Source organism: Dendropsophus ebraccatus, chromosome 6, assembly GCF_027789765.1.
Source record: "Dendropsophus ebraccatus isolate aDenEbr1 chromosome 6, aDenEbr1.pat, whole genome shotgun sequence".
NCBI lineage: Eukaryota > Metazoa > Chordata > Amphibia > Anura > Hylidae > Dendropsophus > Dendropsophus ebraccatus.
Window position 1 is genome coordinate 151,551,642 of NC_091459.1, and position 13,437 is coordinate 151,565,078.

The window sequence follows — 13,437 nt, forward strand, 5'->3', positions numbered from 1 at the left end:
GATTAGAGTTGTCAGATCCCATAGTAGAGATGAGATATGTGTGATCGCATAGAAGAAATATGTGATCCTATAGTAGAGATGAGACATGTGATCCCATAGAAGAGATGAGACGTATGATCCTGTAGTAGAGATGGGAATTGTGATCCTATAGCAGAGATGAGACGTGTGATGCCATAGTAGAGATGAGACGTGTGATCCCATAGTAGAGATGAGATGTAACCTCATAGTAGAGATGAGAGACGTGTGATCCCATAGTAGAGATGAGAGACGTGTGATCCCATAGTAGAGATGAGAGACGTGTGATCCCATAGTAGAGATGAGAGACGTGTGATCCCATAGTAGAGATGAGAGACGTGTGATCCCATAGTAGAGATGAGAGACCTGTGATCCCATAGTAGAGATGAGAGACGTGTGATCCCATAGTAGAGATGAGAGACGTGTGATCCCATAGTAGAGATGAGAGACGTGTGATCCCATAGTAGAGATGAGAGACGTGTGATCCCATAGTAGAGATGAGAGATGTGTGATCCCATAGTAGAGATGAGAGACGTGTGATCCCATAGTAGAAATGAGATGTGTGATCCCATAGTAGAGATGAGAGACGTGTGATCCCATAGTAGAGATGAGAGACGTGTGATCCCATAGTAGAGATGAGAGACGTGTGATCCCATAGTAGAGATGAGAGACGTGTGATCCCATAGTAGAGATGAGAGACGTGTGATCCCATAGTAGAGATGAGATGTGTGATCCCATAGAAGACATAAGACATGTGATCCCATAGTAGACATGAGATGTGTGATCCCATAGTAGAGATGAGACGTGTGATCCCATAGTAGAGATGAGAGACGTGTGATCCCATAGTAGAGATGAGAGACGTGTGATCCCATAGTAGAGATGAGAGACGTGTGATCCCATAGTAGAGATGAGAGACGTGTGATCACATAGTAGAGATGAGAGACGTGTGATCCCATAGTAGAGATGAGAGACGTGTGATCCCATAGTAGAGATGAGAGACGTGTGATCCCATAGTAGAGATGAGAGACGTGTGATCCCATAGTAGAGATGAGATTTGTGATCCCATAGTAGAGATGAGAGATGTGTGATCCCATAGTAGAGATGAGAGACGTGTGATCCCATAGTAGAGATGAGAGACGTGTTATCCCATTGTAGAGATGAGACGTGTGATCCCATTGTAGAGATGAGACGTAACCTCATAGTAGAGATGAGAGACGTGTGATCCCATAGTAGAGATGAGAGATGTGTGATCCCATAGTAGAGATGAGAGATGTGTGATCCCATAGTAGAGATGAGAGATGTGTGATCCCATAGAAGACATAAGACATGTGATCCCATAGTAGAGATTAGAGACGTGTGATCCCATAGTAGAGATGAGAGATGTGTGATCCCATAGAAGACATAAGACATGTGATCCCATAGTAGAGATGAGAGACGTGTGATCCCATAGTAGAGATGAGAGATGTGTGATCCCATAGAAGACATAAGACATGTGATCCCATAGTAGAGATTAGAGACGTGTGATCCCATAGTAGAGATTAGAGACGTGTGATCCCATAGTAGAGATTAGAGACGTGTGATCCCATAGTAGAGATGAGAGACGTGTGATCCCATAGTAGAGATTAGAGACATGTGATCCCATAGTAGAGATGAGAGACGTGTGATCCCATAGTAGAGATGAGAGACGTGTGATCCCATAGTAGAGATTAGAGACATGTGATCCCATAGTAGAGATGAGAGACGTGTGATCCCATAGTAGAGATGAGAGACGTGTGATCTGTCGAGGTGCCTTCCCAAAGAAGGCCTACTGTTGTTGGCTGTTTCCTAATTGAGTTGGAGAATGGGTCCGGATCCCCTCTCCCACACCATGCACTTAGAATGAGGACACAGATTACGTATCTTGCAAACAAGTCTGGTGTGTTTTTCATCTCTGAGAACCTACCTTTATTTATACAGGAAAAACCAATGGATATGAATGTAAAATGCAAAGTCATACACTATACACGTCATCAACTTCAAAAGAACGAATAACTATGGATATATTTTGACAAATATGGATATACAATAAGATTAAATGTTCAATTAAAATTGTTTACATAAGGATGTTGATACATACATAAGGATGCTAAAAAACATTTATTATCTGCTTACGAGAATGTGAATTATAAAATAACATTTATTATCTGCTGGGAACAGACGGTGGACCAGCTGTATGTCCTTGAACAGTCATTTAGGAAAGTTCTCATAAGAAAAGGAGTCCATGAGATTTATTTTTCTTCTTATTTCATCCTGTTATATCTTCCTTCACTCTTTGGATGGATTAACTCATTCCTCTCATTTTCCCCCCTTATTGGCGATGATGAAGAGATCTGGGTCCTGGACAGGACTAAATCCCAGTATGTACCCTAAACACTCTCTAACCGCGGGTTGTGGGGTGCGGATGCTTCTGGGTCCAACACCATCACCTAGAGCCACATGGGCATATCCTCCTCCAAGAGATTTCCTCATCATAACGCCAATCTAGAAGGAAAAGAAACAAACATCATTACTTATAGAGTATAAGATTTAGTCTTTGTAACTTGCTGACAACAATAGCATAATCCTTTGATTACACAATAGACCAATAAAAGAAACAACATGATCTGAAAAACTGTTTGTAGTATTCCCATGAACCATCCTCCTATACCATTGAACCAATTTGCAGGATTTAAGCTAGCTAATGCCCCTGACCACCATTTATCCTGGTCTGCCAGAATCATCTCATCATGTTTTTTCCTTAGTTGTGCAATTTTATCCAGTCCTGCTGTGATTTGCACTATTCCCTGATCATTTACATAATGACAACATGTAGGGCCAACTACCTGACACATCCCCCCTTGAGCAGCAGTCAGAAAATCAAGCACCACAGTGTGCTGGTTAGTAACTACCATAAGTTGCCTCTGCACTGCTACTGAGGTGTTAAGTATATCCAGTATGTCAGATATCTGATCATCTAAATAGTCTGTGGCTTCAACTCATTTGTCCCAAGTTTGCATCACCATAGGATACAGAAATAAAGTACTATACGTTGTATTGAAAGTTATAGATGGCGGAACAAACTTACAGCAGATGAGGTAGGTAGATCTGCAATAACCGAAAGAAAATACTAAACAATGGGTGAGTCTGTACAGTATACATCAATATACAGCTTAGTTACAACAAAACAAATAAAAGCTTATTATCAATACCCAAAATAACATATATATATGACAAATACCTCTCCGGATTTTATCAAAATAACCAAACCTTATTGTCTTATTACTGTATATAACAGACGTGACTCTATAACAAGGACTCTACCACTTCGGTATCATGTGGGGATTGGAAAGTCACAACGACTAACTTTAAAAAGTTTCTGAAAAGGGAAAGTTTAGATGTGAGCAAATCTTATCTCATGGCAAAATTAAAATAAAAAGTTCGTTGATACATAAACTAAAAACAGCATAACAGATAAGTGCAATAAAATCTCCACAATGTGACCTACTATGTAACCACTAGATTCACTTATAATAACCAATTAGTGAATTCACAATCTTCAGTAAGGGATTCTCAAAATTTCCACTTCTTTTAAGTCTTTTTACTTCATTTTGTCCCTAGAAAACGTCTTTATGATTAGATCACACAGGACTGGTCACATGGTCACATCTCTTCCTGTACATAATCATATAGTATAATACATACACCAATAATATGAAGTAACTGGGCGCTTATTACCGATATAATATTTGGATCCTACTGAATTATCTCTTGTCTCACTGAGATCATCACATATTACACATAAAATAACCACCATAGAAATAAAAGCAAAGTGTAAACGATACATCACCTAAGGTTTCAAAGCCTTTTTATGAGAATAATATGTATCACATGATCCTTTTTGTAATGGTAGCATTGGTATGGATCCTTTATCCTTAAACCTATCTTTTGACTGACAGGTCTCTTTACAGACACTTGGACTCTTGGCCTCAGTTATATATAGGCCACTAGTATCACCTCAGACATTGGCTTTGTCGTCTCCCATAGCTTTGGCTGACCTGTAAAGAAGACACCAGTACAGACAAGGACATACCTATATAGGCCACCTGTAAGGACATACCTATATAGGCCACCTGTAAGGACATACCTATATATACCACCTGTAAGGACATACCTATATATACCACCTGTAAGGACATACCTATATATACCACCTGTAAGGACATACCTATATAGGCCACCTGTAAGGACATACCTATATATACCACCTGTAAGGACATACCTATATATACCACCTGTAAGGACATACCTATATATACCACCTGTAAGGACATACCTATATAGGCCACCTGTAAGGACACACCTATATAGGCCACCTGTAAGGACACACCTATATAGGCCACCTGTAAGGACATACCTATATAGGCCACCTGTGGCAGCTGGATGACGTCCACTTACATTCCCTGAAACAGGCAGGAAGATGACAGACTATGCAGACAGGCACTTTACGGTGTTACTTACAGTAGGTTATGACAGGTGTAGATAATACAGCCGTACACAACCCTCTCTGCTATATTTGTTGTCCCCTGGGCCGCCCAATGTGAGGATACTACATCACATTACACATGGCTTCCTTCTGCTGGTTTTGTCAGATAACTTACAGTGGGATACAAGGCAGGTGGCAAACAAAGTTACTTACTGTCTGACGCCATCTTTACCTGTACCTTCTCTCCATCCGCTGGTCTCACAGCTTGTTGCTGATTGTCTCTGGAAAAGACTTAAAAACAAACAGATCCACATCTCCCCCTCCACCTGTATACTATGTACGGTTACCTCAGGAAGAGACCGGAAACATCTCCCCATCCACCTGTACACTATGTACGGTTACCTCAGGAAGAGACCGGAAACATCTCCCCCTCCACCTGTACACTATGTACGGTTACCTCAGGGAGAGACCGGAAACATCTCCACATCCACCTGTATACTATGTACGGTTACCTCAGGAAGAGACCGGAAACATCTCCCCTCCACCTGTATACTATGTACGGTTACCTCAGGAAGAGACCGGAAACATTTCCCCATTCCCCTGTATACTATGTACGGTTACCTCAGGAAGAGACCGGAAACATCTCCCCATTCCCCTGTATACTATGTACGGTTACCTCAGGAAGAGACTGGAAACATCTCCCCATCCCCCTGTATACTATGTACGGTTACCTCAGGAAGAGACTGGAAACATCTCCCCATCCCCCTGTATACTATGTACGGTTACCTCAGGAAGAGACCGGAAACATCTCCTATCCACCTGTACACTATGTACGGTTACCTCAGGAAGAGACCGGAAACATCTCCCCATCCACCTGTATACTATGTACGGTTACCTCAGGAAGAGACCGGAAACATCTCCCATCCACCTGTACACTATGTACGGTTACCTCAGGAAGAGACCGGAAACATCTCCCCATTCCCCTGTATACTATGTACGGTTACCTCAGGAAGAGACCGGAAACATCTCCCCATCCACCTGTATACTATGTACGGTTACCTCAGGAAGAGACCGGAAACCTCTCCCCTCCACCTGTATACTATGTACGGTTACCTCAGGAAGAGACCGGAAACATCTCCCCATTCCCCTGTATACTATGTACGGTTACCTCAGGAAGAGACCGGAAACATCTCCCCATCCACCTGTACACTATGTACGGTTACCTCAGGAAGAGACCGGAAACATCTCCCCCTCCACCTGTACACTATGTACGGTTACCTCAGGAAGAGACCGGAAACATCTCCACATCCACCTGTATACTATGTACGGTTACCTCAGGAAGAGACCGGAAACATCTCCCCATCCACCTGTACACTATGTACGGTTACCTCAGGAAGAGACCGGAAACATCTCCCCCTCCACCTGTACACTATGTACGGTTACCTCAGGAAGAGACCGGAAACATCTCCCCATCCACCTGTATACTATGTACGGTTACCTCAGGAAGAGACCGGAAACATCTCCCCCTCCACCTGTATACTATGTACGGTTACCTCAGGAAGAGACCGGAAACATCTCCCCATCCACCTGTATACTATGTACGGTTACCTCAGGAAGAGACCGGAAACATCTCCCCATTCCCCTGTACACTATGTACGGTTACCTCAGGAAGAGACCGGAAACATCTCCCCCTCCACCTGTACACTATGTACGGTTACCTCAGGAAGAGACCGGAAACATCTCCCCATCCACCTGTATACTATGTACGGTTACCTCAGGGAGAGACTGGAAACATCTCCTCATCCACCTGTACACTATGTACGGTTACCTCAGGAAGAGACCGGAAACATCTCCCCATCCACCTGTATACTATGTACGGTTACCTCAGGAAGAGCCCGGAAACATCTCCCCATTCCCCTGTACACTATGTACGGTTACCTCAGGAAGAGACCGGAAACATCTCCCCATCCACCTGTACACTATGTACGGTTACCTCAGGAAGAGCCCGGAAACATCTCCCCATCCACCTGTATACTATGTACGGTTACCTCAGGGAGAGACTGGAAACATCTCCTCATCCACCTGTATACTATGTACAGTTACCTCAGGAAGAGACCGGAAACATCTCCCCATCCACCTGTACACTATGTACGGTTACCTCAGGAAGAGACTGGAAACATCTCCCCATCTCCCTGTATACTATGTACGGTTACCTCAGGAAGAGACCGGAAACATCTCCCCATCCACCTGTACACTATGTACGGTTACCTCAGGAAGAGACCGGAAACATCTCCCCCTCCACCTGTACACTATGTACGGTTACCTCAGGAAGAGACCGGAAACATCTCCCCATCCCCCTGTACACTATGTACGGTTACCTCAGGAAGAGACCGGAAACATCTCCCCCTCCACCTGTACACTATGTACGGTTACCTCAGGAAGAGACCGGAAACATCTCCCCATCCCCCTGTACACTATGTACGGTTACCTCAGGAAGAGACCGGAAACATCTCCCCATCCACCTGTACACTATGTACGGTTACCTCAGGAAGAGACTGGAAACATCTCCCCATTCCCTTGTACGCTTTGTACGCTGTTACCTTGGGAAGAGACCGGAAACATCTCCCCATTCCCTTGTACGCTTTGTACGGTTACCTTGGGAAGAGCACAGAAACCACAGCATCACCAGCTTCATCCATCATCCATCACCCTTTTTGGCATCAGGGTTTGTCTGCGTGAACGTTGCGTCAGTCGCTCTATGGCAGCTTTTCTTCTTCTTTGAACAGTTTTTTTTCTCCAAGTGTTTTTGGTAAGCCCAGGGACCAAACAAATCTCTAATTTGCCAATTAACCCATAATAGTGGGCCTCATATAGACATCTGCACAGTCACCTCCAACCATCTTACATGTCTCAGTGATTGTCCTCACCTCCAGCTTATAGCAGGAGCGGTTTCTGCAGTGGAACGTCACGCTGCATGGCGGTCACCATATATCCTTGCGTCTTGTGTCATCCATCTTTGAAAAGTCTGGGATAATCTACAATAAAAAACTTTTAAACTTTCATTAATATTTGAGCTTTCAATTACATTTTTATCTTTCACAATTTAAAACATCAAAATTGGCTACTCCATCGGAATGGGCTGCTCCCATTTCCATTCACCTCTATCCCCCCTTTTGAATCTACATCAAGAGGCAACAGAGATGCTGGATTCAATGCACTTAACACAAGATATATATATATTGGGGGGCATAAGGAGTGCAGACTGGAGCCATGGATATGAGTTTGGCTTTACTAGGGATAAAACAATACATATATATTCATGAGCTAGTCTGCCATAATCATCACAAAACTGTCAACCCTAAAAATAAAAACATTAAAAAAAAAATAATCAAACACTGCACACTCGGCCCATATCAACCCTCTTCTGACAAAAAAATTAAATAAATCAGCTGAAATGAATATTCCTTCAATACGCTGCTCTTATCAGTAAACAGAACGCTCTGTACCTCACTTCTAACCTTGAGCAGTGAGCAGTAAAATCATAGATACAAGAGTTAAAACTTCTTGGAAGTTTTTTTTTTTTTGTCTAACATCCTTGAAGTTACAGAAGATATCAGCGCTGTGCTCTTATACACCAGACTGTAACCTTGGACAGTGGTACACATACTTATAACTTAGTAGGAAAAAAAACCAAGTTGCGTAGAACTTATTAGGATAGATGTGTACACATATATACACATATATATATAAACACTTGTTAAATAAAGTTACATAGAAATATATATTACAGTAGTAAAACTACTCCTTCTTAGAAATATCATACGTTGGGGACACACACTTAAAGAAAATCTGCTTACAATATATATTGGGACACATATATACCTACAACATACTTTTTAAATACAAATGTGTAAGTTACAGTAATAAGTAACTACAGGCTCCTTATACCATTGGGTTCTAAATAAGTGCACAAAATTCTGCGTTTGATCTTTACCAATTATCACTTTTCTCTTGACATTCCTAATAAAACGTACTTTTTCTCTCTGACTCCTACTGACACTTCCGTATAACAATCTTATACACTAATAGGTCTAATAGACCCAGCTCCTTCAAACAGTCTCATTGCTTTTCCCTCCAACAAACCTTTGTCTAACTTTCCTCACCATCAGGTAATAATATTCATTAATAAATGTGCAAAACAGTTGTTAGACTCTATCGGAGAATCCTGTGCCCGCCCCCTCAGTGACACTAAGCAGTATGGGCGGGGGACAGAAATGCCAGGAGTTAAAATGGCCTCCGGACTAGATAACCGGATATAGGGGTGTTGGCTTAGGGCATGGTTTTGAGACGTCACAATTATAATACAGACGTGGATGATATGTGGGAGTGGTCGGCTTTCAGTCGCCATCTTTGAGGGCTGATTACAGAAAAGTGGCGTAGCTAAATAAGCAAATGTTCCATGGTCGGGACAACAGAAAATTATCAACATTTTTTAACACGTAACATACTTCTAAAGGGGAACACCAGCTTAGTAAGACTGGCTGAAATACAACAGTATATAATGTAGGAGCGTACATTACATTACACTAACAGCTCTGATTCTTTTTCCTAATGCTGCTTGCATGTGATCTGCAGCCCTCAGAGCTGGTTGATGGCCTTGTACAAAACATAACAAATAACACACATTATGTACTTTGTATGCTGCTTCACTACGCAGCATTAATTAACCTCTTCAGCTCTCTCAGTACTGTATCTAGCAATGAGCTGGACTGTTCTCCTTGTCTGAGTACGTGGCTTTGTACTCAGACACTTACATGGGACTGTACACTATTTGAGGTTAGGCTGCCCACCTCCACAAAGGCATTGGTCTTACTATCAGGTAAGGGGCACTTTAAATCAAAGTAACTACTTCAACAGCCGACCAAGGGGAAGATTCCTGCAGAACAAAGGGTCTATACGCCACCATTGGAGGTAGGTTGGCTCCTGTAGAACATAGGGTCTATACGCCACCATTGGAGGTAGGTTGGCTCCTGTAGAACATAGGGTCTATACGCCACCATTGGAGGTAGGTTGGCTTTTTGCAGGATCTGGGGTTTGTATACAGATATAAACTGGGTACAATGGTGTAACATAATGATGTGGCTTGGGTCTGCCACACAAACTACAATATTCTGTCTTATCTAGATATTGTTGGTCACCGGCACATGTCCACCCAGCTGGACCTGTGCTTCCCACCCATTATCCTGAATGTTTTCCTTCTGTCTGACCCTCTGGCTCTCATCTATCCATTATCAATTATTAATCCTCCCCTTGTTTCTTGGACTTTAGTCCAAGTATTGGGGTTAAAAACAGCATTGTGTTGGATGTTAAAATATTTCAACATTGCTTTTGCCCTTTTTGCTTGTTCTTTGCCATATCGGCAGGTCACTATGTGGGTTGCAGAAACCCCTTTTGACTATGTGGGTTGCAGAAACCCCTTTTGATTCTGTTTGTCCCATTTTATATTACTTCGTGATCATATAACAGGAGGCACCCAGAATAATCAACTGATGATTTCCTTTCTTGTGTCCTGTACACTTATGACCACGGATCACTACCAAAAGCTGGGACTTAGAATATTCCACGGTTCAGGGCTTCTGTCTCTTATGTTGAAATACACTCTTGCTGCTATGTAGATTGCAAAACAAGTTACCCCAAGTATACAGAGGACAGTAATTAGCATATTACAGATCTTTCCCTTGGAAACAACCAGACTACTGTCCAGCGTCCTTGTATAGTTAGGCTACTAGGCTCATTCCAAAGTGGTTTTAGCACTGGCACTGTTCCCACCGCACAACGCTCCATGTCTATGAGGACCTGTGACAACCACGGCCGGGCTCTGGGTAACAGTTTTAGCCTGAATGAGCAATTCTTCGCCTACTATATACTATCCCTCACAGGTTAGGACAAACAGACATAGAACAGCCAACAAGAGGAGAACAAAGTTCAAATTGACACGCCTATCGTGAGTTCACTTTGATAACTTACTCTGCAGAGGTAGGTAAGAAAAGATGTGAAGGAGGAGAGCACAGAAAAGAGCAAACAAATTTTTTACTCTTTACCTGGCCAGGTTTTGTGGTCTCCTTGTTCACCCCTCTCTCCCCTGGTACAGCAGTGTAGGTCATCCGATCTCCCGATGTAATGGGCGTGTCCCTGTTCGGGCGCCAATAATGTCGAGGTGCCTTCCCAAAGAAGGCCTACTGTTGTTGGCTGTTTCCTAATTGAGTTGGAGAATGGGTCCAGATCCCCTCTCCCACACCATGCACTTAGAATGAGGACACAGACTACGTATCTTGCATACAAGTCTGGTGTGTTTTTCATCTCTGAGAACCCACCTTTATTTATACAGGAAAAACCAATGGATATGAATGTAAAATGCAAAGTCATACACTATACACGTCATCAACTTCAAAAAATGAATAACTATGGATATATTTTGACAAATATGGATATACAATAAGATTAAATGTTCAATTAAAATTGTTTACATAAGGATGTTGATACATACATAAGGATGCTAAAAAACATTTATTATCTGCTTACGAGAATGTGAATTATAAAATAACATTTATTATCTGCTGGGAACAGACGGTAGACCAGCTGTATGTCCTTGAACAGTCATTTAGGAAAGTTCTCATAAGAAAAGGAGTCCATGAGAAAAGGATTTATTTTTCTTCTATTTTCCTGTTATATCTTCCTTCAAATTTTGGATGGATTAACTCATTCCTCTCAGATCCCATAGTAGAGATGAGAGACGTGTGATCCCATAGTAGAGATGAGAGACGTGTGATCCCATAGTAGAGATCAGAGACGTGTGATCCCATAGTAGAGATGAGAGACGTGTGATCCCATAGTAGAAATGAGATGTGTGATCCCATAGTAGAGATGAGAGACGTGTGATCCCATAGTAGAGATGAGAGACGTGTGATCCCATAGTAGAGATGAGAGATGTGTGATCCCATAGTAGAGATGAGAGATGTGTGATCCCATAGTAGAAATGAGATGTGTGATCCCATAGTAGAGATGAGAGACGTGTGATCCCATAGTAGAGATGAGAGACGTGTGATCCCATTGTAGAGATGAGACGTGTGATCCCATAGTAGAGATGAGAGATGTGTGATCCCATAGTAGAAATGAGATGTGTGATCCCATAGTAAAGATGAGAGACGTGTGATCCCATAGTAGAGATGAGAGACGTGTGATCCCATAGTAGACATGAGATGTGTGATCCCATAGAAGACATAAGACATGTGATCCCATAGTAGACATGAGATGTGTGATCCCATTGTAGAGATGAGAGACGTGTGATCCCATAGTAGAGATTAGAGACGTGTGATCCCATAGTAGAGATGAGAGACGTGTGATCCCATAGTAAAGATGAGAGACGTGTGATCCCATAGTAGAGATGAGAGACGTGTGATCCCATAGTAGAGATGAGAGACGTGTGATCCCATAGTAGAGATGAGACGTGTGATCCCATAGTAGAGATGAGAGACGTGTGATCCCATAGTAGAGATGAGAGACGTGTGATCCCATAGTAGAGATGAGAGACGTGTGATCCCATAGTAGACATGAGATGTGTGATCCCATAGAAGACATAAGACATGTGATCCCATAGTAGACATTAGATGTGTGATCCCATAGTAGAGATGAGACGTGTGATCCCATAGTAGAGATGAGAGACGTGTGATCCAATAGTAGAGATGAGACATAAGATGCCATAGTAGAGATGAGATGTGAGATCCCACTGTAGAGATGAGACAAGTGTGATCCCATAGTGGAGCAGAGAGATGGATGGTCCCATAGTAGAGATATGTAATCATTTAGTAGAGATGAGATGTGGGATCCTATAGTAGAGATGAGTGGGTGATCCCATTGTAGATTTGAGATGGGTGATCCCAGATGGGGTTCTAGCCTCTAGTCTTGGGTTACATTGGTTAAGGCAACCTCAGGCAGCCCTCTTCCTTCCACGTTTCAGGTCTTGGGGGTCACACACACAGCCAATCACTGGCAGATCCTGTATGTGCCTTGTGGGCCCTCAGCTTGTCATCTCTTTTGCAGGTGTTTATCTCAGCGTTGGCAGCGAGGTGGTAATGCCTCCAACTCCTGCACTGTGCTGTCTTTACTGGGGGCCCGATCTGCCTTCATGGGTTCCTTGGCTCCTGGCTACATTGCAGAGTAAGTACCAGGGGTCAGTCTGGGGCTGGTGTAGATGAGGGTTGGAAAGGGCCCCACATCCACTCTTACGCAATGGTTCCGGCAGAGGCAGGTGTGTATGAGGGTTGGGAAGGCCTCCAACATCTAGTCTTAGCCCATGGGTCTGGCGGGGGCTGGTGTAGATGAGGGTTGGATAGGCCTCTCCCTTCCAGTCTTACCCTATGGGTCCGGTGGAGGCTGATGTAGATGAGGGTTGTGTCGGCTCTGCACATGCCGTGTAAAGTGGGTGTAAATCTGCATTGGGAGCAGCAGTGGGATTAATGGCTTGGGGTAAAACCATTAGTATTTACATCAGTTTCACCACAGAAATAGGTGCTGTAAAATGACAATAGTCAGAGCTGTAAATAGAGGGTGTGGTCCGTCCTAGCTGGCGAGTGCTGTCTGTTACCTGTATCATGTGTGTGTGTGTGTGGGGGGGGGGGGCAATCCCGGCAAGGGGGCTGCCTGTCACCTATATCATGAAGGGAGAGAGCAGTCCTTGAAGGGAGTCTACCTGTCACCTGTCACATGTGGGGGATGCGAGCAGTCCTTGCTGCCTGCCACTTGTATCATGATCATGAGGGGGGGGGGGCAGTCCTAAAAGGGAGGGATTACTGTCACCTATATCAGGAAGGGGGGGGGGCATACCTCGCAGGGGGGCTGCCTGTCACCTGTATCATATGGAG

The 13,437-nt window shown here is 43.3% G+C and overlaps 1 protein-coding gene across 9 annotated transcripts in view; it reads left to right on the forward strand.

The window, feature by feature from the left end:
- Window positions 1-13,437, forward strand: part of KHK (ketohexokinase) — a 41,985-nt gene that overhangs the window by 12,300 nt on the left and 16,248 nt on the right. For 8 of the 9 annotated variants that reach the window (XM_069973289.1, XM_069973284.1, XM_069973285.1 and 5 more), the window contains one exon: window positions 12,617-12,733. The exons of the other annotated variant lie outside the window; for it this stretch is intronic. In XM_069973289.1, coding sequence (XP_069829390.1) covers window positions 12,617-12,733 — 117 coding nt within the window. The remainder of the gene's footprint in view (window positions 1-12,616; window positions 12,734-13,437) is intronic. 9 annotated transcript variants of the gene reach the window in all.